This window comes from Galeopterus variegatus, unplaced genomic scaffold, assembly GCF_000696425.1.
Source record: "Galeopterus variegatus unplaced genomic scaffold, G_variegatus-3.0.2 Scaffold536, whole genome shotgun sequence".
Taxonomy (NCBI): domain Eukaryota; kingdom Metazoa; phylum Chordata; class Mammalia; order Dermoptera; family Cynocephalidae; genus Galeopterus; species Galeopterus variegatus.
In genome coordinates, this window is record NW_007726647.1 from 75,504 (window position 1) to 102,197 (window position 26,694).

Genomic DNA, 26,694 nt, shown 5'->3' on the forward strand with positions numbered 1-26,694 from the left:
GGGGTAAAACCCCCCTCCCGGGTTTTTTTAAAAAAAAAAAAAAAAAAAAAAAAATCTTCAATTTTTAGTTTTTCAGTCCAGTTTGGTTGAAAGGAACTTCAAGGATGGTAACGTGAGATAAGTGGAGAAGCAAGAAGGGAGATACAGATTGACCTTCAAAAGAAAACCAAAGGGTCCATTCATCACATTGTGTCATCCTTACACTCCACAATTGGACTGCTTCTCCTGAAGCTGCCTTGTCAGTATCTGATATGAAGACAGAAAAGCCACTCCTATGTGGAAGAAGATTTGCCAGAGGTTCCTCAGCCCATGCAGGTACACATTTCCCAGGCAAATGAAGAGCAGCATTAGCATCACTTTCACAGTCCTGGCTGGGCTGTAGAACAGGTACAAATAACACTGAAATGAGACCACAGAAGGAAATCAGAGATCATAAAATGGCCACAAGATCAGATGCAAGATTTGCCTCCCACAGCTATCATAAACAACATCAGTTCACACACATTAGCTGATTAAATTGAATTCATTAAGGTGATGCTTGGACCCACTGGTTAGGCTGCTGTTAATCACTGGATGAAAGTGGAGATTTGAAGAGAGAAGGAAAGTGAAAAAGGTGTCACAGGAGAAATTGGTGCAATAGATCTGCAACATAACCAGCACCATTTTGGACAAGCCCAAGTACAAAATGGCACCATCCACCTCCTCCTCTCCCCTCTCCCATTCTCTTTTACAAGAAGCCGGATGGTTTTGGAAAAAATGAAACTTTTGGTGTTTCCACATGTGCAGAACTCTCCATTCCCATGACCTAACTCAATCCCCACCCTGGAATTACATCACTCAGCCCTTGGTGCCAACATACCAATATAAGCTCTACCATCCCCACACCTGGTGCTGTTCCCCATTTTCAGGGCAGCCCCGGGCTGCCTGCCACTTTGAGCACAGCCTGGCAGATTTTCTTCCTTTAATAAAGCTTGAATGGTACCCAGCATCTTGGCTCACTTTCTTTCAGGCACATTTGAAAGAAGTTTAAGAAATAGAGAGAAATGCCCAGGCTGTGGGCTGTAGAAAAAAAAGAGATGCTGGTAAGGGTCAGACTGCCAGGCCAGGAGACCCTAACAAGACTGACTGGCCTCCCAATGAAGTTCTCCATCAGGGAGCCACAACAGGCAAGCCAAATGGTGAGAGAAAGCCATGCTTTTACTATTTTGATTTCTGATAAGTCACAGCACTGAGTAGTGTTCCCTTGGGCAACCTCCTTATCTCGTCTTTGAAAGCATCTCTGAGTCAGAAAGGTCTCACAGCAGGGAGAGTGACTGGTATTTTGTGTAGGGCTATCACACAGAAAGGGGCCATTCTTGTTCTGCAAAAGGTGGTAACAGTTTTTTGGTTTAATGTTTTTTGTTGTTTTTCAAAAAAGCACATTCTCAGAGCATGGAACAATCCAACAAAGGCTTAAGCTAGAGTGGGAAGGAGCGAGTCCCCTAATGAAGGAGCTATCAAGTAGGAATGCAATTGAAGGAATAAAGGTAGAACTGTAAGATCCATGTAGCCTTGAGATACAGATTCTCGGAAATTGCCACTGGCTACTATGTGCAAGGTTTTGGAGACTTTTTTTCTAAAAAAATGAATGCATTTTCAATTTTGGGTTGAAAATTTCCTTTTGCATAATCAGGTAATTCTTAAAAAGAAACCATTCTAAGATGTATGGGGGAAATGTCCTGAGAATAGAAATTTTAATTTAAAAACAAAGCTTAAGCATGCAGAGAGAGTACTAAAATCCTAGCCCATGTAGAGGACAAGGAAGGAGAATTACAGTCAGGTTTTTACTAGAATCAATTTTGCCTATGGGAGATTCAAAGGCTCCTTTTTATGGCACCCCTTAAGCACACAGCGTATTTGAAAATAACTCAATAATAATCAGAGCCCTCTAATTAATGTTCAAATTTTTGTTTCATTTCCTGAAAGATAGATTTGAGTCAGAAGGTATTACTATAAAGAACTAGCAATTTTTTCACCTAGTTGTTTGTTTTAAAAACCACATATACACAGATATTGCATCTGCAAAAGAATATTTCTGCGCTTGGACTGTCCCAACAATAAGCACGAGGCAACATCCTGACTCACACTGGTCAGGCCAGAGCAATCCCCACTGCATCTCATCCCTCTCTTCTAAGGAATCAACTCCTGGTTTCTGTTCTGTGGCTGTCAATGGCCCTGTGGCCTTGGGCAAGTGGCTTTCCCTTTCTGAGCCCAAAGTTGTTCCTCTGTAAAATAAGAGAATTGGGCAGGATAGGCCTAAGGTTCTTCCACTAAGGTATTGTCCATAATTTGAACCAAGACCTTGGTAGAACAAAAATGGCATTTAGAAACTTGCTGATAGTCCCAACAGAATAACAAAATAAGGCCATAGGTTTAACCCGCTCACCAAAATATCAATGTTTCACCCACCTGGAAAATGCAGGCTACGAAAGGAATAAGAAAAGCCAGAATGTTTCCAATTTGCTCCTGGGCAACCTAGAACAAGTATGAGGAACACAAGGAAAGGAATGTTCAGATGAAAAGGAAACACCATGATATGAAGCCCTTCATTGCTCATTCGATCTGGTATGGTTGACAGTACAAAATCCCTGGACGGGCAAGACACAAGTCCCTGTTTATGTACCAGATCAGGGGTTGACATAAAACCATTTTCAATGGCCTGGAAATACCATGCACCCTCCTGTCCCCAGGTGTCTGTGCTAAGTCCTAGACCTAGAATGAGCCCCCGACCCTTCTACCTTCAAAATTCTACTCATCTGTCAATACTGACCTTTTTCTAATTCATCTCACCCCCAAGCACTGCCATCTCCTTAGTACTGCCAACATACTCTGCTTTGTGAGCCCCCGAGAAAAGGACTATGTCCTAACCACCTTGTTGGCTAGGCACCTACTTTAGTGTATACAAAAATGAACAGTTGTTAAGTGTCTGGTTATGAGTAATCACAAACAATAAGAGTGGAAACCACACCAAACACTGGTCAAAGACAGGATGTGGTAACAGACAGTTACCACTCTTGTAACACAGGCCTGCTTGCCATTCTCCAGACAGGTCAGTCTTCATCAGTCTCCTGAGCTTCAGCATCAGCCATGCTTTAGACATTAGCCACCATGCGTGTGGGCGTGAGCATCATGGCTCTGTCTTTAAAAGTAATATCTGTTTATCCTATGGTTTTAAATACTTTAAAATTAAAAAAGTATTTTAAAAAGAACTGAAATAGGAAGTTGCTTTGATATGGCAGGCCAAAAAAGGAACTTCTTAGTTATATACTTCATTGACAAAGACACAGAGAAGGTGGTATCTGCATTATACACAACAGACTATGAGATAACCTTTTCCCAGGGGAAAATCAGCCTGAACCTTAAAGTCTGAGAATCAAACTTTTGTCCTGGGTGAACAATCCAGTTCCTGGAGTGACTCCTAGCATCCCAAGGGCCATGGGGTGGTATGATGCCCTTGTAGCAAGTTGTCTATTTCTTACTAATATCCCAGAAGGCCCCTATGACTTCTTAGGACAACAGACACAAAACAGCAACTTTCATATTTGTTCAACTTACTACAAAGAATATAATTTAAAATAAAATTTTTATTTGAATTAAAAATTTTTTAAAACCTCAATGTATAATAACCTTACAAATAGAATGTACCCCATCAGTTTCTTTTCGTGTATCCTTGGTTACCTGTAAAGAATGTTCTGCAAGGTGAACTCCACGAATGAGATTCAATGCAGCACACATGATGTTGAGGACAAGGGAGAGGATACCCAGGGCTGTCACTGGTTCCATTCGGAAATTAGAAGCTTCACAATTAAAAAAAAATAAGTTTCTAGTGAAAATCATTTCTATATGAAAGAAAAATAAACAGAGACAATAACTAGACCTCCACTAATGACAGGTTCATTATGTTAAACACAGAATTACAAACATTAATTTTAAAAGCAGCAGAAGTTAGAGGGAATAAAGGCAAGAAATGAAGGACAAAATGGATCTGGAAATCTGAGGTGAGTTTCTTCCAGAAAAGAGGCCCTTCTCTGGGCAAGTACAGGTTTTTCAAGTGCTTAAATTCCTTTCTATTTAAAGCAGTGGTTCTCAACCAGGGGCAATTTGGCCCCCAGTGGATATCTGTCAATGTCTGGAGACAGTTTTGGTTATCACAACTAGAGACAGGGTGCTACTGGCATCTAGTGGGTAGAGGCCGGCAATGCTTCTAAACATCCTACAATGCACAGAACAGCCCCCCAAAGAGAGAATTATCCAATACAAATATGTCAATAGGGCTTAGGGTGAGAAATCCTGATTTAAAACTATTTCTTATGCTATCAGATATGACTGTGGCTTTATTTGTAAATTGGTTATTAGATTCAGAAAGCATTTCTATTATACACCTCAACCCTCAGCTTGTAAAATGCTCCACAGTTTTCCTGACAAGGACAATACTCAGTATTATATGTGCTTCTAGAGCAATTTACAGGAAATGCAATTTTCAAAATTCTAACATAATTGGGAAGAGGAGGGAAACGTTGATTATTTAGGCTACAAGCTATTTCTAGAACTATAATTAGAACAAATGCTCATTTTCTCCTTAAAGATAACTGCTGAAATTGATTCTGGTTCACACAATTAAATGGTGTCTCAATGATTCTCTTGCTATACTCTTTTTAAATCATCCTTTCTTGTCCTTACATTTCACACATGCACATGTACACACACAAATACCTAGCCACAACCCAACTTATGCCTATCGTTAGTGTGTTAAGAGTTTCCACTGAGCAATTCAAAGTCCCTGTTAGAATAGAACATGCTACCTGTAAAGATTCTAGCCTCAGGGCAACAGGGTGAATCAAACCACAGTAAAATGTCCTAGAAAGATGGGCAAGTTGACACTTTCTGGATTTGTTCCTCTTGTCTAAGTGTTTAAAAACAAAACATTATTATAAAGTTATGCCTGTATTCATATATGGCAAGGAAAAGTTTGGGGTTCAGTTACCCAGTCTTCCTTCTATAAAAGTTAATTTTACTCTCAATATAAATTAGAACTTATCAACTGGCATGAGAGTCAATACAGGACTTTATTGATTGAAACAAATTAACCAAAACACAAAGTTAAGCCAAAACCATGATTATTTTTAATATACCACTTTTAAAACCCACGCAATGAGTTTAGTATGAAACAGTTAAAAACAAAATACGTGTTACAGTGTAGAGAGCTCTTTCAGAGGATTCAGCTCTTATAACATTACAGAATTATTAGAATGTAAATATCCACTTTAATTAAGTATTAGTTTATGGACTGGCTGGTTAGCTCAGTTGGTTACAGCATGGTGCTGAGAACACTATGGTCAAATGTTTGATCTCCGTATTGGCCAGCTGCCAAAAAAAAAAAAAATTATAAGTATTAGTTTAATTGTATATAATTGTAAACAAGGAATGCAAAAAAAATCATGCTTTATATGTGTTAAGCATTGAGTGGCTAACGGTGTTAATGCCAGACAAAGTCATGAAATACCAGGGCACTGTGATCCTGTTCATTAACACATCACTCTACAAATAAGGACTCTCAAATCCACAAGGATAGAGGGAGCTCCTCAGATCTCACAGAGAGCCAGACAGTGACAGCAACAGCAGCCGCAGACCTGGCCCCTACCCAAACATTCTCATCCCCATAGCCCTCCCTCCAACAAGGAGAACAGGGATTTCTTAGTGGAGATCTGCAATATTTCACTAAGTGATATGATGAGATAAGGACTGTCAAAAAAAATCTGCACAGTTGAATAAGTGACTTCTAGTAAAAAAGAATAAATCTCCTTTACAATATTTAAACCTGTAGACTTTACCCTCATTAAGAAAACAACCTGTCAAGTCACTCTTCAGCTCCTAAATTTCATTACATGAATAGCCTCCCCTCAAACCAACTCACTGTCGTAATCGTCAAGTTTTCCATCACAGCCACCTGGAAACAGGATCAGTCCATATCTTTCCCCAATATTTTATAGCCCCCCGCAAAACCCCACCTTTCTAGTAAAAAAAATCAACACCTATTTGAAACACATAACATCACATCATCTTCATCAACATCAGAGAACATCAGGCCACTCACCAGGCTCCAAGTGCATTGGTGTGTGACCGTTCACCACCCCATTTGCCACATCTGTGTCCTCCAGAGTGACAACCACTGGAGGCTGGATCTCAAGCTCCTCCTGAACTTTTTCCAAGCTGCTCTCCATCTGAGAGGAACTGATGTGGTTAAAATGCCACTTCATTTTCTGAATGATGCTATCTGCAAAAAGAAAACAACCTAAGTTGAGCATTTTCACCAGAATGGATGTGATAAAACATTATGTGCAAAATTAAGTTCACATTTCCAAGCAAGCTTAAGCCAGCCAGATTCTAAAGAGCATCAAGTTATATTTAAAGGTCAAATGATATATCATTTGGTCAAACTATATATCAACACACTATTCTGATTAACTTCTTCAAAGCAGAATGATTAAAATGTGATTATTTGCAGAGAAGGCAATAATGCATCACAGAACCTCAGTGATGAGGGAGTCAGGGGGAAAGGGGCTTGAATCTTAGCTCAGCCACTTCTGACAGTACACCTAAGCAATTCACAGAATATTTCTAAGCTTGAAAAATGGGGACAGTTATTCCTGACCCTGACCTTATTATCTCAGGAAAAGGCTTGTTTGAAAAAAATTACAATGAATATGAATGTGTTGTGCAAACTAGGATTACATATTTGGAAAGGTATTGGCTTTTATTCTTGTATTTGTTAGTATTACTCCATTACCAAATCTTAAGTTTTCAAAGTGAAGTTTCATACCTATTGGCAAAGCAAAATCATGTATGATTCTAAAATCAGTTGTACTTCGACTCATTCTGCTTCTACTCAATAATGAGCAATCATTGCTGGGGAAGGGTCTCTTGTCAGATCAAGCACACTGCTTTAGAAGGTATATGCAGAGATGAGGGGAGAAAAGAACACAGGTCCACCCAGCTCCAAATCAACTGACAGCCAAGGGATGCTGCAGCTGTGGTCTGTCTTGGGAGAGCATGCCCTCTTCACAGGAAGAAGTGGGGCTGAGAGCAGCAGTCTGACTAAGGCCTCACAGGGAGACCGAGGGGCAGAACTCTCGGTCTATCACAGGTCTACCAGGCTGGGGCCTGCACACCAGGGAGTTTCCCAGCACCTTCAGGTGGTACCAAAAGAGGGCGTTGGCCCCGTTCCTGATGGGCCAGCCAGTGGACCACATGAGGGAATGAGTGGTCCTGACCATTTGTACCAAATGCTGACAGCCCCTTGCTCATGGACATCACAAAGACAGCAGCTGTTTACACAGAGCCCACAGAATGAATGTCTCCCAACTCTCACCTCTACTCCCCTTCTCCCAGGAGTTCAAAATGAACCACACCTGACAAAAACAGAGGACACACTGATTATGCTGTATTCCAAAGCCCCTAAGCCTCTACAAGGTCTTTCCGGCAGAGCCTAGAAAAGAAGTATCCTCTTCCAGGGCAGTGTTTCTCAAACCTCTGTGTGAAGAACCAGTTTTTTCTTATTTCCAAACTGCTGTTGACTGATACTTTAATAAAATACAATAAAAAATGTCATAGGAATATTAATCACTATAAGAATTTCTAAAACTGTTTCTACTTTCTGTACTTACCTCATGGTGGAAGAACACCCTTTGAGTAGACCTCTAAAGCAAGAGGTCTGCAAAAGTGCCAGACAGTAAATACTTTAGACTAGTGGGCTGTATGGTCTCAACTCAACTCTGCTGTCATAGGGCAAAAGCAGCAAAAGATAACATGTAAAAGAACATGGTGTGGCTGTTTTCCGCTACATTTACAAAACAGGGAGCCAGTCACAGTTTGCTGACTCCAGCTTCAAAGGGCTGTGGTGAATAACCTACACAGGTTGCACCCTTCTTCTACCCTGCGCTCCCAGGATTTGGAGAGATGAAGAGCCAGAGTGTTAATCCTTGATGCTTCCCAGGCCACTTCAGTCACTGTGAAATCTTATGGTACCTGATACATCTCAGTGACACATTGTATGTCCAGTAGTTTTCCTTGGTCAAAAGGAAAAACTAAACTGTCAAAGGGAAAACTAAACTGGTCAAAAGCCAAAACTAAACTGTTAAGTTCTACATATACAATGCCATAGGAGAGAACAATAAATATGAAAGAGGGTTACAAACCGAACTCGAGGAAAGCGTATGGCCTGGAGGCTAGGCAAATGCACGTGGTGTCATAGGAAGCTGTGAATTCCCACCATAGGGTCTCCAGGAAGCAGAAGACCATGGCTGCTGGACACTGGTGGGAGCAGATAGCCATGCAGGCTACATCCCCTGAAGATGAAAAACTGAAACAAAAGGAAACAGACCCATGTATTCCTATTCCGCACTCAGACATGGCCTTGCCTCAATTCTGCATTTGCTTGGCTTTAGGTGTTTGTTGTAAAAATACTGTCTCTTCAGCTAGACCTTGTCCTGAGATGTGTATTTCTTATACAGTCACATGCTGCTTAACGACAGGGATACGTTCTGATAAATGTGTCATTATGGGATTTCACCATGTGAACATCATAGAGTGTACTCACACACACCTAGATGGTATACACCTAGACTATAAGGTATAGCCTATTGTTCCTAGACTACAAACTAGGTATAGCGTCACTGTAGGCAATTGTAACATAATGGTAAGTATTTGTGAATCTAAGTATAGAAAAGGTACGGTTAAATTACAGTATTATAAATTTACGGGACCACTGACACACATGTGGTCTGTCACTGACTGAAATGTCAGTACGTGGCTCATGACTGTACTTCCCTTAAAATATCTAGCAATATTAGTCAATGACAGTGTGTGATCACTCTTATTTACTCATGCATGAGGAATGCATGTTCCATCAGGGGGAATTAGCCTCAGATTTCTCTGCTTCTCTATTGAGGAAAATGTTTTTCTTTTTTAATGTACATCAGTAGATTTTCTAATGTTAAATCATACTGGCATCCTGAAATAAATCCCTGTTGGTTGTAAGTTTCTACATATTTATATATACAGCTGACCCTTGAACAATACAGTTTCTAATTGCACAGGTCTAATTCCAGGGATTTTTTTCAACCAACCAGGAATCTAAAATACAATATTCTTGGGATGCAGAACCTGAGTATTCAGAGGGACAATTTTTCATATACTCAGGTTCTGCAGGGTATCTGCAGATTTCGATATATGCGGGGGGCGGGGGGTGAGAGTATCCTGGAACCAATCTCCTGTGTATACTCAGGGATGACTGCACATACACTGGCCTATAATTTTCCTTTCTTAAACTGTCTTCATCTGGTTGTGGTATTAAGGTTATTCTGGTCTCATAAAATGAATGCAGGGCTTTTCTTCTTTTCCTACTCCTCTTTGGACTGTTACACTATCATTTCAAGTTCTAGGGGGTCCTAGTTCACCTATCTGTGTCTACTGACTCCCATTCACTGTGGAGTATCTCCTCTTGTGTTTTGTCATTTTTGCTGAGAACTCACCACTGTGGGGCTCCTTTTATTTTCTCTAAGAATTCTCTGATGCCTGAATTGTAGCACACTTCTTCCAGAGTAGTTCTATATTTGATTTGGCCAGCTACCCCAGGCATGTCATCAGTCTGGGACCAATACAGATGTTTGAACCTTGGCTTGGGAATTAATAGACCTTGGGGATTATAAACTCAAACTCCAAACTTACACAAGGCACAGAGCATGGTTTCAGTTTCCTAGGTAAGACTTTATTTTTCCTTCCCATCCAAAGCCAAGTAGAGAAGAGTTATCCCTGTATGGGTGGGCAGACTATTTCCCAATCATCATTTCACTGGGATTGCAGCCCGACAAGAATCTTTCCTTTATGCAAAGGTATCGTGCTGATGTCCCACTCTACATGAGCCCTCAAAGGTGCTGAAACTCAAGTCCCAAATTCACTAAGATTGATTACTCAGATGCTTTAGAGTCAGCTTACACACCACCTTGATATTCTGCTCCCCTTCATTTCTGGCACCTTGGGATTCTGTCTTTCAAGGTCAACTATATATTTAAATAATTTTTAATATATATTTTGCCACACTTCTGGGTGTTTCTAGCAGGAAATTTCTCCCATCTTTTTGTAACTGGAGTTCTCTATATAAAATGTTTTTAATTTAAAAAAAAGTGTGACTCTCCTCTTTATGAAAGGAATCCTCCAGAAGGGCCTAAGCCTCTCTAGGATGGAGGTGTTTCTGTACCTAAAGGACCCCTGTTGTGGGTTGAATATGTCCCCCAAAAAACATACATTGAAGTCCTAACTCCCAGGACCTGTAGGTGTGACCTTTTTTGGAAATATTTTGCACATGTAATCAAGATGAGATTAGGTCATACTAGATTAGGATGGGCCCTCATTCAGTGACTGGTATCCTTATAAGAAGAGGGAAATCTGGGTACAGAGATAGAGGGAAGAAGGCCATGTGACCACAGAGGCAGAGATTGTAATAATGCATCTATAAGCCCAAGAACACCAAGGATTCCAGCAAACACCAGAAGGTAGTAGAGATAGGGAAGGATTCTCCCTTAGAGCCTGCAGAGGAGCATGGCTGTACTGACACCTGGATTTCAGACTTCTAACCTTCAGAATTATAAGAGGACAATTTTCTGTTATTTGAAGCCAGTTTGTGATAATCTGTTATGGCAGCCACAGGATATTAATACCCCTAACTACAAAAATCTATAGTATTGCTCACCTGCAAGAAAAGAAAAGTCTCCGTTTCCTCTGTGAAATAATGGTGAATATTTAATTCAAAATACAAACGAGTGGAACATTTTATATTCCTTTTTCAAAAAACTACTAAGGTACTCAAGATTTAATTCTGAAGTCACAGACTTCTCTTTTCTGTGAAAAATGGCTCTTAACAGAGAAAAGGTTTCCTCTTTGCAATACAGCACAAATTAGTTCATTACAGCATGGGGAGGAAGGGACCATCAAGGAAAGCAGTTTTAGGCACTCAGACAGAGGAATTGCAAATGTGGGCAGATGCAGTTGAGCTTTTGCTCCTGAGCAGCCACAGCCTCACCACAGGGTGACAGCTGGCTTTGCCTGCCATCTGGCACCCCCTTTAGGACACAGCCCTTCTCGCCTGACACCACCACCTAGCCTGGTGTTGGGCCTGGATTTTTCCTTTTGTTTTTATGTTTCTGAGACTGAATTCCTCTAAAAGGACCCCAACTTATCAGATCAACTAAAAATTTACTATTCAAGGAGAGCAAAAGAGACTTGATAAGTAAAGGCCTAAATACTAGAAAACACAGATGTAAAATCTATGACAAGTCATTTTGATATTTTAAAACCTGCCTTGCCCCTGATCCTTCCACACAGTGACTGATCTCTTGCTCTAAGTCCTAGAATAAGAAATGATATAACACACAAGGAGCAGACCTTGGTGCCTGATTGCCTGCATTCAAATCCTGACTCTACCAATTACTAATAGTATAACCTGAATTAAGTCATTTAACCTCAGTTTCCTCTTCTGTAAAACAGGTGTAATATTTACCTACCTCATAAGCTACATAAAGCACAGAATAGTACCTGGCACATAAAAAGCACTCAATAATATTAGCTATTATTACTATGATTATTGTAACCATTGATTTCTACTTCCACTGGAGCATTTTTCTCAGTGTATTATATCTAGTTATATATTTCTCTTGTTCCCTCATTAAAGTTCCTTGAGAAGAGAGATCTACTATCACTCATTTTTTATTCCTCTGCTCCTGTTGCATAGTAAAAATTTAAAAATTAAAAATCGAAAAATTAAAAAGAAAATTAAAAAGCAAAAACTGAAGACAACACCGAGGCTTGCGATCCCGTTGCCGGTCCCCGGTCTGGTGCGGGGGCAACACTGAGGGTTGCGATCCGTTGCCGGACACGGAAAAAAGACAAAAGACAAAAAAAAAAAAAAACTGAAGACAAGAGCTATAAGTGAAGTCTTTTTTCTTATTTTCTTGGCTTTCTCACTCTCATCTTTTTCTTTCCCCAACATTTTAATCTAGTATCTCCTCTTTCCTCACCTTTTTTCCTCCTCTGCATTAAGTGCAGAAAAACGACCAAACTAAAGGCAGGAAAACTGGTTGAACCTAGGTATCCAGATGCTCTTGGGCACTCCAATAACACAAGTCAGGAGTTGGAGCAGCAATACTTGAGGCACTGAGGAAATCCACTTTGTCCTTGATTCTGTTGTTCTAAACACATACAACCTGAGACCACCATCTGATGCCAGATCTACTTTTAACACACAGTGTGATCAACATAACATTACCTCAACATGTGGTTAAAAGTAACCCAAATTTTGCTGATGTTCTGAAAAAGTGAATGTACTTGCTTACTATATACGGAAGTCACCACCTTCTGCAGAACCTCGACCTGGGTAGTGGGCCAGCTGCAAGGCTAACGTCTTGAGCCGTCTCCTGCATTCCATAAAATCTTGGGTGTGGTAAAAGTCAGTAGAGGCTGAGAGGGGCAGTCCATCCCTCATCCGTACCACGCAGGCAAAAAAGATCATGGACATGGTCCGCAAGAGAAGTCATGAGGACACCTGAGGAAAGCAAGGTCACCTTGTTACTGAGGGCAGTGATGGTGCCAGAGATACCTCACAACCCACTATAACTGCAAATGTTGCTTTTATTATTTCCCTATGCTCTACTGCTATGTCACTCCAATTTTCCTCCCTGTCTCTACTTCATGTGTAATCCTCCTTTTCTTTTCTTTTTTTTTTTTTTTTTTGTCTTTTTTCCGTGTCCAGCAACGGATCGCAACCCTCAGTGTTGCCCCTGTACCGGACCGGGGACCGGCGACGGGATCGCAAGCCTCAGCGTTGCTCCCGCGCCTCGCTCAGCCAGTGAGCGGGAGCCGGTCTGTACATGGGATCCGAACCCTCGGACGGGAGCGCTGCCGCGCTTCCCAAGCGGCGCACTATCCAGTGCGCCACCGGGCCGGCCCCTAATCCTCCTTTTCTTTCTCTCTAATGAATCTTTCCCTTTCCAAAATTAAGCCAACTGGGATGAGGAAAAAAGGAATAGAGAAGCAAGGAAGCAAGAGCAGAAGGGCTCAGGAGCAACAGCAGTAACAGCAGGAAGCAGGACACAGAAGAAGACAGCCCTAAAGGGACCATAAGCACCTGACACTGAAGCAGCAAGAATTGGGGTCCAGTGATCTTGCATTCCCTTGGTCACCCAGAGAGGCTAAGCAGTTTAGTTGCCATATCCTCATGTACAGGGAGATGGAGGAGAGTAAAAGGATTCTAAGCACCTAACCTAATGGTGGTGGCAAGGAGAGCAGAAGGCAAAAACAGAACTGAGAAAGCATGTCCTCTGAATTTCTGCAAATGTTTGGTACAGAGCCAGTCTTCAAAATGATGACTGAGTCCCTGCAGATGGCTAAAGGAAGTCATTTAGCAAATTACATTACAGTCAGATACTAAATATTTGGCCATGGTATGTGAGCACCATTAAGAAACAAAAGGAAACAGATCTGAGCCTTCATGGAGACTTTGGCAAATTAGAAAAAGGTGCCTCTTGGGGTGGAAACAGGCCCGCACCAGTTCTAAGCCCCATCTGTTAACTCCACAGGATGCCTGTACAGGGCCTAACCTGCACATCTCTAAGAGGCTGCCCTGTAACTAGGGATTAGTGATGTGGCCATGACAGCTTTAATGGGTCTTTCCATACGTGCACACATTGTTTCACAGATACTGTCTGTCAGGTCCTCTACTTGATAGGAAGCTAATAGGTGTACCAGTGGATCTTTCTTCCAAAGAGCTCCAGGGATGCAAGTTTATTTGATATCTCAATTCTTCGTCATTTTAAAAACAGCAGCCCCCAAGATGCACACTACCATCACCTCTGTGCCTCACACACGCTTCGCCTGTGTCCTCTAATCTCCCCGTATCCAAACCCAAATCAAGGATGCCTCAATCTTCCCATTACATGAAACCTTCCCAGACTTGCCCAGGTGGAAGTACTTTCTCCCTTTTTATACTTCTTAGAGGACCTCCCTCTTTGCTCTCTATTTCACTGATTTAGCATTTCCACTACTCTAAGTGTAAGTTCTAAGAATAAAGACCATGTCTGGAATGAATGAATGAATGAATGAATGAATAAGTATTCCCATTGTATACACGTAGAAACTGCAGTGATATGAAAACAAATAAAAGGCAAAAAGAAGAACTAGTTTACCAGCCAAAAGACCCCTCACAGTCCATTTTTCCCATCTACCCACATCTTACACTGGGGAATAAAAATGTGAAAAGCCCCAGGGAAAATATGAGGGTACTTCAAAAAGTTCATGGAAAAATAGAATTAAAAGGTAATATGAATTGTTCCATGAATTTTTTGAAGTACCCTCATACATCTACACAAAAGCTACTAAGTTCCCAGCACCACTGGCAGTGCCAGGCCAACTGCCAGAAGGCACTGTGGGCTGTACACCAGCCACCTGGCTAATGCTGAGACCTCTAGCACCAGAAAGGGAATCTGGGGACAGGTATATGGAGGTAACTTCACTATCTTCTATACTTTCATGAATGTTTGAAATATTCAATTGAAAAACACTTTTGAAAGAGTTATAGGGCACAAAGCTCTGATAGAGATAAGGGGAGACTACACAATCAATTTGAGGCTAGGGAGTAGGGTCTAAACAGCAACTCCAACAAGAACCTTAAACCAAGATATAAAGATACTGCGGCAAAAAAAAGACAATGAATCAATAAGATGCCAAGTGAGTCAGAGACAGGACAGAAACACCCCAAAGTGAACTAAGAAAGGTACTTTTTAGGGGTCTGAGTAAATTGAATACTCTTCTAAAGAAAAAGTATGCATTGATTACAGCTGTCACTCCTAAAACACTCTCTCTAGTACTGTCTTTATGAAGTACCTACTACAGGCCAGGTATTATATTAAATCAATACAAAGGAAAACGACATTTCCAAGTGATAGTAATCATAAGAACCAGTTCTACCACTCTCTAAAGGACCTAAAAGTTCCTTCCAGGCTCTCCATTTCATTCATCTTACCCTTTGGTGATCAAACCTGCTTGTCCTCAAACATTAGCTTTCAAGATAAATGAAAATTCTTGTTTTTCAATTCTATTAAGTTACTAGTACTGCAAACTAGTGAAACTTTAATCCATTTTTTAAAATCTTTAAAAATATTTGCAACGCTTAAATGAAGGTGATACTGTGACTGTGTTTATATGTATGAGTGAGTTCGTGTGAATGTACAGGATAGCAGCTGCCTGAAGGGTTGAGGGATTTTACAAGCTGCTATGGAGAGCCTAAGAATGAGACAACACCCTTAATGTTTTTTCCCTTTGTGAAAACATACTTTGTATTCCAAAAGATGAAAAAAAAATTCATACTAAAAAGGGTGGGGTTTATCTTTATGGAGATTTGATGTTTTTGAATACAGGTTATGAGGTAATACGTGAGAACCTGTACTTGAATAAGAGATATGACCACTGCTCAAAAAAGACTGAAATTCTGCTTCTGGAAAAAATAGAGTAGAAGTATTTTTCCCTACTCCTCCCACTAAATACAAATAAAAACCCTGGACATTATATATAAAATAAGTATAAGATGATTTTGAAAAGTTGAGAGAAGAAGGTAGACAGGCTAGAGATCTTGGGATCTAAGGAATGACATAGGTGGGTTTTCTTTTCGCCTCATATATCCCAGATTTGGTACCAGAGAACCTAGCAACCCACAAATGCCAATGGGCACAGACCCCCAAAAAAGCCAGAACAACAACAAACCTGCTCTCTCTAGTCAAATAACTAGAAAAGGTAAAGTCTAGGAAAACAGAAAATTTTAGATAAAACCACTCTACTCCAGCCAGACATGATAGAATATACCGCAGCCACAACACGCCCACCAGCAAAGGCTGAATGAAGAGCCTAGACTTCCACTCTTGTCCTGTGGTAAAAAGGTACCTTATCCTCCTCCACCTCCCACCCTGCCAGGGTAGTTTCAAAGAAGGCCAAGTAGGGAGCCACGGGGATTGGAGTGATGTCAACAAAGGCCAGCTAAAACAGAAGATTTAAATAAGATCCACATCTTATAGCATAATACCCAGAATGTCCACACATAATAGCCAAACATAAGAAAACTAAAGATAAAGAAAAAACCATGAAAGCAGCCAGAGAAAAACAGTATCTTACCTACAGGAGGAAAACAATTCAAATGACAGCAAATTTCTCGTAAAAACTATGAAGGCCACCAGGAAGTAACACACTTTTCAAGTGCTAAAAGAACTACTAACTCAGAAGTCTGTATTCAGCAAAAATATACTTCAAGAATGAAGGGAAAATCAAAGCATACTTAAATGAAGAAACACTAAAAGAAACTGTGGCTAGCACATCTGCTCTACAAGAATGGCTAAAAGAAATTCTCTAGACAGAAAAGAAATGATAAAAGAAATCTTGGAATATAAGGAAGGAAAACAATAGAAATAACAGAAACATGGTAAAATATAATAGACTATTTTTCTCATGAGTTTTCTAAATTACTTTTGATGACTGAAGCAATAATTATAACATGTCTGATGTGGTTCTCAATGCACGTAAAGGAAATATTTAAGACAATTATAAATGGAGGAAGGTACAAAGATGTAAAAGTAGGTAAAATTTTTACATTTCACTTGAAATAGTAAAATGTTGACAACAGGAGACTGTTATAAGTCATATGTGTGTGTGTGTATATATATATATATATATAAAAGTCGTATGTGTATAAATATGTATGCATGTATACACACACAATCACTGAAAAAGCTATACAAAAACATACACTCAAAAACACTATAGATTTAAAAAATGGAATTCTAAAATCAAAACAAACAAAAAACCAAAAAAGATAAAAAATGGAATTCTAAAAGGTGTCCAAAGGCAGGAAAAAGAAAACGGAGAAATATAAAAACAGAACAAACAGAAAATAAAAAATAAAAGAGCAGACATGTCTTTATGTTTTTTTTATTTATTTAATTTATTATTTTTTTTGTCTTTTTCCGTGTCCAGCAACGGATCGCAACCTTCAGTGTCATCCCCGTACTGGACCGGGACCGGCAACGGGATCGCAACCCTCAGTGCTGCTCCCGCACCTCGCTCAGCCAGTGAGCGGGAACCAGTCTGTATGTGGGATCTGAACCCTCGGCGGGAGCGCTGCCGCGTTTCCCAAGCGGCGCACTATAGCAGTGCGCCACCAGGCCGGCCCTATTTTTGTTTTTTTAAAAGATGACCGGTAAGGGGATCTCAACCCTTAGCTTGGTGTTGTCAGCACCATGCTCAGCCAGTGAGCCAACCGGCCATCCCTTTATAGGATCTGAACCTGTGGCCTTGGTGTTATCAGTACCACACTCTCCCGAGTGAGCCATGGGCTGGCCCTAGGGCAGACATGTCCTTATATATTAGTAATTATATTAAATGCAAATGGTCTAAATGTACAATTAAAGACAGATTAACAGAGTGGATAAAAGACAACTCAATTATATAATGTCCACACAAAATTCACTTTGAATATAACAATATAGGTAGGTTGAAAGTAAATGGATGAAAAAACATAGCATGCAAACATTAATCAAAACAAAGCAAGAGTGGGGGTGGCTGATTAGGTCACTTGGGAGAGTATGGTGCTTGTAACACCAAGGTCAAGGGGCTGGAGCCCCTTACCAGCCATCCACCAAAAAGAGAAAGAAAGAAAAAGAAAGGAAGAAAGGAAAGAAGAAGGAAAGAAGGAAAGAAAGAATTATGCTAATATCAAATAAAATACTCTTCAGAGCAAAGAAAATTTCCAGGGACAGAGAAGGATACTACATAATGATAAAAGAATAAATCCACAAAGAAGACATAATAATCCTAAATGTGTATGCATCAAACAACACAGATGGAAATGTGAAGCAAAAACTGATAAAGTGAAAGCAGAAACAGACAAATCCACAGTTATAGTTGGAGACTTCAACACTCCTCCATCAAAAATTGATAGAACTAAACAGAAAATCAGCAAACATATAGAAAATTCGACACTGTCAACTAAAGAATATAATCAACATTTAGAAAATACTCCACCCAAAAACAGCAGAATTCCTTTCAAGCACTCATAAAACATATAACAAGATAGACTATATCGTGGGCTATAAAACAAAACTCAACAAATTTAGAAGAATTCAGTATTTGTTCTGTGACCACATGTAATCAAATTAGAAATTAACAAAAGAAAGGTAATAAAAACCCCCAAACACCTGAAAATTAAATATACACTTTAAAATAATCCATGGGTCGATAAGGAAGCCTCAAGGAAATAAAAATATACATTGAACTGGATGAAAATATAACATATCAAAATTGTGGCACACAACTAAAGCAGTATTGATGAAAATTTACAGCACAAAATGCTTACATGAGAAAAGTAGAACAACCTCAAAACAATAATTTAAGCTCACACATCAAGAAATTAGAAAAAGAAGAACAAAATAAACCCAAAGCAGGCAAAAGGAAGGAAATAATAGAGCAGAAGTTAATGAAATTGAAAACAGAAAAACAATAGAGAAAATCAAAGAGAAAAAAAGCTGGTCCTTTGAAAATATCAATAAAATTGACAAACCTCTACCAAAACTGACATAGAAAAAATTAGAAAAGACACAAATTACCAATGTCAGGAATAAAACAGAGGATATCACTACAGACACTAAAGACATCAAAAGAATAATAGGGGAATACTACAAGGAACGCTACACACATAAATCTAACCATTGAAAAAAATTTTAACATTTACTTGTACATTTTTGTGGGGTACAATGTATTATTTCAATACATGCATATAATGCACAATGATTCACTTAGGGTAGATAGCATAGTTTTGTACCCATTATCTACCACTCTTCCTCCCCTCCACCCCCTTTCCCTCCCAGCCTCTGGTAACCATTATTCTACTCTCTACTTCTATGAGAACCACTTTTAAAAAATTTTAAATTCAACACATGAATGAAATCATGTGGTATATGTCTTTCTGCACTTGACTTACTTCACTTAACATGATAGTTTCTGGTTCTGCCCATGCTGCTGCAAATGATAGGATATCAATTCTTTTTATAGCTGAATAATATTCAATTGTGCATAATCATATCACGGTTTTGTTATCCACTCATCTGATGATGGACATTTAGGTTGATTCCACTTCTTCACTATCATGAATAGTGTTGCAATGAACATGTGCATGCAGGTGTCTTTCTGATGTACTGATTTCATTTCCTTTGGGTATATATATATACCCAGTAGTGGGATAGTTAAGTTGTAAGATAGGTCTATTTTTAGTTCTCTGAGGAACCCCCATACTGTTTCCCACAATGGCTGTAGCAATTTACATTCCCACCAACAACGTACCAATTTATATTTCCCTTTTCTCTGCATCCTCTCCAGCATTTGTTATTTTCTGTCTTGCTGATAGTAGCCATTCTAACTGGGGTGAGATGATATCACATTGTGGTTTTAATTTGCATTTCCCTGATGATTACTGATGTTGAGCATTTTTTCCTGTGCTCATTGGCCATTTGTATATCTTCTTTTGACAGATGTCTGTTCAGGTCCTTTGCCCATTTTTAAATTAGGTTATTTGTTTTGTGCTGTTGGGTAGTTTGAGTTCCTTATACATACTGGACATTAGCCCCTTGTCTGATGTGTGGTTTGCAAACACTTTCTCCTATTCTGTAGATTGTCTCTTTACTTTGTTCATAGTGTCCCTTGCTGTGCAGTAGCTTTTTAGTTGATGTAGTCCCATTTGTGTATTTTTGTTTTAGTTATGCAAACTACCACAGTTCACACAATATTAAAGTTTAAAAAAACCTACAATTAAACTTCCTATTAAAAATTTTTAATTTACAATTTAAAAACTCCTGTGAAGGAAATCTCCAGGCTTCGATAGTTTCATTGGAGAATTCTACCATGTTTTAAAAAGAGAATGAACACCAATTCTGCACACATCTCTTCCAAAAAATAGAAGAGTGAACAATTCCAAAATGATTTTATGAATCTAATATTATCCTGATACCAAAACCAAAGACAATAGAAAAAGAAGAAAACTATAAACTCATATGCATCATTAACTTACATGCAAAAATCCTTAACAAAATAATAACAAATAGGATTCAACAATATAATAAAAAGAATTAGACACCATGATCAAGTGAAATTTATTTCAGGATACAAAGTTGGCTTAATATCCTAAAATCAATCAATATAACCCATCATATCAACAGGCTAAAAAGGAAAGTTACATAATCCTATCAACTGAGGCAGAAAAGGCATTTGACAAAATTCAATACCCGTTCATAACAAAAACTCTCAGGAAAATAGGAATAGAGGGTAGGGCTGGTGGTTAGCTCTGCTGGTTAGAGCATGGTGTTATAACACCAAGGTCAAGGGTTCTGATTCCCATACTGGCCAGCTACCAAAAAAAAAAAAGAGTAGAGGGAAACTTCCTCAACTTCATTAAGAGCATCTACAAAAAGCCTACAGTTAACATCATAATTAATGTTGCAAGACTGAATGCTTTACGTCTAAAATGAGGAATAAGGCAAGGATGTCCACTCTCACCACTGCTATTCAACACAGTACTGGAAGTTCTACCCGGTGCAATAAGGCAACAAACAGAAATAAATAGGCATATAGATTGGAGAAGAAGAAATAAAACTGGTCCAGGTCGCCCATAGCTCACTTGGGAGAGTGTGGTGCTGATAACACCAAGGCCATGGGTTCAGATCCCTATATAGGGATGGCCAGTTAGCTCACTTGGGAGAGAATGGTGCTGACAACACCAAGTCAAGGGTTAAGATCCCCTTACTGGTCATCTTTAAAAAAAAAAAAAGAAAGAAAGAAAGAAAACTGGTCCTATTTGTGGACAATATAATTGTCTGTGTGGAAAAAAATCCCTAGGAGCCTACCAAAAAAACCCCTCCTAGAACTAATAACTGAGTTCAACAAGGCCAAAGAATGCAAGATCATCATACAAAAATCAATCGTGTGTGGAGTATACTTACATTTATAAAGCAAATATATTTCACAGGGCCCATTTTGCAAAGCCCTGCATTTTCAGATTTAGCCTAACTTCTTAAAGGTACATATAGAAATGTTAACCTTGCAAAAGACAGGAAACTTTCCCCAGGCTAAAAGTCTCTGTTGTAAGATAAAGAATTGTAACCCAGCAAGGTTGCTGGCTCAAGGATAGACAAGTTACTTGATTGATATGTAAAGATACTGGGAAATTGCTGTAGGGAAAAACAGTGTTTGCTAAGATCAAGGTTTTGTTGGTGGATCAACTTAACCTTTTGTAAATTGCATTATGGAATGTCACTTTGCTTGTTACCAGCCTCTATTGTTAAACTATTACCCCACCTATGTTCTTTTTCTGTAACTTCCTGGTCTAGAAAACAAACATGGGGAGAGAACCCCAATTCATGGTTAATTTCCCAAGGAAGGAATGCCTCGCTCTTGAGGGTTCTGGGAGATTAACCCCTTCAGGGTCTCTCACTGCTCAGAAGAGATGGGCTTTGAGTAATCCTTTTTGTGGCTCCATCACCCAGGGGAAGAGGGGTGACAAATCAGTGGGAGATAAAGCAACAGTCATATTTAAATATACTAGCAATGAACACATGGAAACCAAAACTAAAATATATAATGCCATTTACAATCACTCCAAAAAACAATCTCAATAAAGATATAATTTTTTAAATGAAATACTTAAATGAGGTATAAATCTAACAAAACAGGCATAGGACTTGTATGCTTGAAAACTATAAAATACTGCTGAAGGAAATCAAAGTCCTAAATAAACGGGATGATATATCATGATTATGGATGGGAAGATTCAACATAGAAAAATGTCACTTCTCCACCAGACTGATATACAGGTTTAATGCAATTCCTATAAAAACATCAGGGCTGGCTGGCTAGCTCACTTGGGAGAGCATGGTACTAATAACACCAAGGTCAAGGGTTCAGATGCTGGTGCTGGCCAGCAGACCAAAAAAAAAAAATCAGCAAGATAGTTTATAGATATCGAGAAGATTATTCTAAAATGTACATGGAAAGGCAAAGAAACTAAAGTACATAAAGCAATTTTGAAAAAGAATAAAGTGTGAGAATAAATGCTATTCTATTTTAGAACTTATTATATAGATACAGTAATCAAGATCGTGTGGAACTGTCAAAGGAACAGACATAGATCAATGGAACAGAATATAGAGAACCCCAAAATACACTTACACAAGCACATCCAACTGGTTTTGGACAAAGTGCAAAAACAACTCAATGCAGGAAGGATAGCCTTTTCAACAAACGGTGCTGGAGCACACACACACAAAATCTTGACCTAGACCTCACACCTTACATAATAATTAACTCAAAATGTATCGGCCCCATGCACAATGAGGTGCATCCCCTAACCTTCGAGGGTGGGGCGAGGAGGGAACACCCGTGGGCGAGGATTCGGTGGTGCCAACCACGGAGGCTACAAGATGTCGGCGCCGGGTACGGAAGTTACAGTTACGGAGGCAAATGGGTGACAGCAGGCAACAGTCAGGTCTGCACAACGGAGGACATTCTGGGAATGCCAGAGGTGGCTCCTCAGGCTATGGCTCCTCCTATCAAGGTGACAACTACAACTCTCCAGTGCCACCAACACACGCCGGGAAGCAGCAGCCACTCAGGGGCCAGCAGAAGCCCTCCTAGGACTCGGGCTATACCAGTCCCACCAAGGCCACCAGCAGTCGCACAACCAAAGCCAGCACAGCAATCACGGCCCCCACAGGGTGAGCGAAAGGCTATAATCATGGACAAGGCACCTGCTCCTCCACTCCAACCCCTACAGCTCCCCGGGGGCGGGGACGGGGGCGGCTCCAGCTCCAACTACCATAAAACAAAGATTCGACTGCGGAGGCCGCAGCGGCGGGAACAGGCGGGTCGTCTTACAGCCTAGCGTCACATGGGGCGACAGCAGAGATTCTGGGGGCGGCTCCTCATACCAAGGCAAACAAGGAGGCTACTCATCACAGTTCAACTACAACTCCGGTCTGGCCAGAATGACAGCGGCCCTCCCAGCTCCTACCGGTCCTCACTGGGTGGCTCTGTAGAAACGGAGACCACAGCATCAACTACCAGCACAGATAAAACCCCCTGGGGGATGAAGACTCCTACCTCCTGCACTTACTCCTGCCCACCGGAACATTCAGTTTTACACACCAGTTAACAAGTCAGCGGTCCCTTCAGGCACCTCCCTCCCCTCCCTCCCGGCCGTGTTGTGAGGTGCGGGAAGTCACTCCATGACCCATCCTGTAACCCATATTTAGCAGTGTTTGAGACTCCATGTTTTCAATGTTTTGTTAATTTTCAATGCTTTGTTAGTTGTCATTACAACTTCGCCTGACTAGAGTTTTTGAATTCTTGCAGTTCAGTGTCCCTCTGTCTATTTACAATTGGTGTTAGTGTTAAACACAGTTTGTCTTTAAATAGTTATGGGAGGGATACGTCATCTGTTCATGCTTTTGTGAAGTGAGTTAAATGAGCTTTCTGTATCTTAATGCTTTAGTGTTTGTTTTATAAGTGAAGATTTTGTTTCAAAAACCAGGGGTAAGGGCCGGCCCATGGCTCACTCGGGAGAGTGTGGTGCTGATAACACCAAGGCCACGGGTTCGGACCCCATATAGGGATGGCCGGTTGCTCACTGGGAGAGCATGGTGCTGACAACACCAAGTCAAGGGTTAAGATCCCCTTACCGGTCATCTTTAAAAAAAAAAAAAAAAAAAAAAACAGGGGTAAAGAGTGGGGTTTTCTTTGTATGTCCAGGTCATTCAGAAAGTACATCTGAATTAAGCTGAATGTAGACAAATAAAGAAAAAGAAAACTGAAAAAAAAAAAGTATCACAGATTTACATGTAAAAACTATAAAACTGGAAGAAAACATAGAAAAAATCTTCAGGACCTATAGCTTGATAAAGGGTTCTTAGACATGACACCAAAAGCATATTCCATAAAGGAAATTCAGTTAACTGGACTACATCACAATTGAAAACTTTTTCTCTGCAAAAACCCATGTGAAGAGATGGTGGGGAGAAGAGGAACGGGTGTAAGAAGGGATAGCAAAAGGGAGATCTTTGTGGTGATAGAATAATTCTGTATCTTGATTGTGGTGATACCACACACCATAAAATGGCATAGTACTATATACACAGTTTATACTAGTGTCAATTTCCTGGAGTTGATATTGTACTACAGTTATGTAAGATGTAACCAATGGGGGAAACCAGGTGAAGGGTGTATGAGACCTATTTGTACTATCTCCGCAATTTCCTGTGACTAAATTATAAGAAAAACTGAAAAAAAAAATTACCTTACAGTCTTCATTTACAACTTAAATTATGTTCATATTTCTTTTTTATGTTTAAATGTCATTTAAAAATATCTCCTCCAGCAGAACAATAATCTTGTCTGCTAATTAACTGTAGTTCTGATGATTTATGTATGAATGCTGAAGGGCATGTTTTATAGTGAACAGCTCTGTAACTAAATGACATTTCCAAACTGGTAGGTACTATAATCTTAGGGCTCATTAAAATAAAGCTGCTCAAAGAGACTAGCATTCAATTTAAAACAGGAAAGCAGTGGTATGAATATGGAAAATCATGCCACAATTACAGAAAAAAATACCATCAACTCCACAAGAATAAAAGTAGGCTCAGAGTGCTCACCCAGAGACACACTGGTCTGTCTTTCAACTGTTACCAGCTCCTTCTACAGGTCAGTGGACCTTGTAACCTAGCATCATGCCTGGCACGTATTAGGAAGCACTCAATAGAAACTGCTAGGCAAATGAATGAATGATCTAAGGGCTGCCTTATTTTTGTTCACTGAAACAAGAAATGTAGGTTTGCAGATCCCTTGCCATAATTGTGATCTATATTTTGAACACTCTTCCACAACAAATCTCTACTTAGAAAAAGAGAAAGGTTCACATAGGTGAAATTTTTTACAAGAGAAAGTGAAGTAGTAATCAAATACACAACATCCACATTACTAGGTTTTACACAAATATATTTTAATCTGCCTCCCCCATTTCCTAAATCCTCTTCCTAGCTCATGTCATAGACCATCCCTATTCTACCAGCAAAGACTTTCTGTCTTTGCTGGAGGCCACCCTTATTTCCATGGTTTCTTCTCCCCTTTTCAACCATCACCCTCCTCCATACCCTACCACATGCATGGGGCGGGGGAGAAAGACAAAAAAACAGGCCTTGCCAAATAAAAACTTAAACAAGCAAATTTCATTTGGCACACAAACATTCAAACACAAGTGTTCACCATAAGGCATATCGCCCACTCCTCAAATACACGACTGAGTTGCGTCACCCCTACTGGATTCAGCTTTAGCCATAGGACTTGAAAACTGGTTACCAAATTTGAAGATCTTACAGGCTCCGAGTTGCTTGGGGATGGGGTGAGGAGGAAGGTAGAGATCAACTTTGTCAGTTGTTAGGAGCTGAGAGGACTAGGGAACTGAACTTAATAGGAACTAATATTACATGCCAGGCACAGTGCTAGGAACTTTTATGTTAATAATGTTATTAAATGCTCATAACTTTCTATGAGGTAGGCACAATCTACACTGGACAGGTGAGAAAACTGCAGATCCAAGGCTCAAAAGGTATAGCCAGGACTCAGACCCAAACTTCCTTACTTTCAGTATTTGAAAGCTTATGATCTTTCCACCACATCCTGCTTCTAAACTCGATTGCACCTATTTAATTCTATTTAGCAACGTTAAACCACTTCCAATTGTTTCTCTTTTCACTTTACTAGAATTAGGTTTACCAGGATCAACTCTTCCCTTTGTAAAATTTAATGGTTTACCCTATCCATTGGTTCTGAGCTGTACTTTTTTTCTGACCATGTCAAAGATCTCACCAATTACTTTCCCCCACCGAGAATATTCTTTCGTGGCTTTAATTTCTACAAACCTAATAATTCCCCCGAGTGCCTCATCTTTCTGGCTGTAAGAGGTGTAAGTGTGAACCTGTAATGGACAGAAAACCTGTAATGGAATATCCTACAACCAATGGTCGGAAAAGGTGATCTAGTGTACCCAGTATCTGGTAAACCAAGTCTTATAATATCTTACAATAAGGGAAGTTTGCTATTAAAATTAAATAATACTCTGACGTGACCTTCGTGGGTAAAGGAAACAATCTTCCTCTCTTATCTTGGGCACTCCCCGTCTCTAGCCACCGGGGGCAGCTCAGCTGTCAGTCGAGGGTTACTGCAGGCGCGCGCCTTGGGTCGTCCCGGGGTCTGGGGAGCAGACGGCAGGATAAAGGGGACAGAGGACTCCACAAAGCTCCACGAAGCCTCAAGGGTCTAGGCCCGGCCAGAGGGCGGGGCGGGCTCGGGGCCGCCTCCACCTCCACGCCCGCCCTGCGCCACACCCGACCCCTCCTGCTCCCGGCTAACGGGGCGCTGCACCCGCCATCGCTGGCCAGCCCTCACCTCGCCCCGACGGCGGCCTTCGGAAGTTGGCGCCCGCCAGCCACTTCGCCAGCCGCGCCGCCGCGCCTCCCACCGCCT

The 26,694-nt window shown here is 40.3% G+C and overlaps 1 protein-coding gene across 1 annotated transcript; it reads right to left on the reverse strand.

Annotated features, from left to right (window-relative positions):
• Positions 1 to 55: 55 nt before the first annotated feature.
• On the reverse strand, positions 56 to 26,694 carry SEC22C (SEC22 vesicle trafficking protein homolog C (S. cerevisiae)). The gene is made up of 7 exons (XM_008569832.1): positions 26,617 to 26,694; positions 12,426 to 12,634; positions 8,235 to 8,398; positions 6,134 to 6,313; positions 3,718 to 3,836; positions 2,449 to 2,514; positions 56 to 399 (listed from the first exon to the last, which is right to left on the reverse strand). The coding sequence occupies exons 2-7, from the start codon at positions 12,605 to 12,607 to the stop codon at positions 199 to 201; spliced, it is 912 nt and encodes a 303-aa protein (XP_008568054.1). The 5' UTR covers positions 12,608 to 12,634; positions 26,617 to 26,694; the 3' UTR covers positions 56 to 198.

Excerpts from the sequence above, each read along its gene's own strand:
- SEC22C (XM_008569832.1), bottom strand. The coding sequence starts at position 12,607 with ATGTCCATGATCTTTTTTGCCTGCGTGGTACGGATGAGGGATGGACTG. Across the intron at positions 8,399-12,425 it reads GGTGGTGACTTCCGTATATA|TTTTTCATCTTCAGGGGATG; the intron begins GTAAGCAAGTAC and ends CTTTTGTTTCAG. Across the intron at positions 400-2,448 it reads TCGTAGCCTGCATTTTCCAG|TGTTATTTGTACCTGTTCTA; the intron begins GTGGGTGAAACA and ends GTCTCATTTCAG.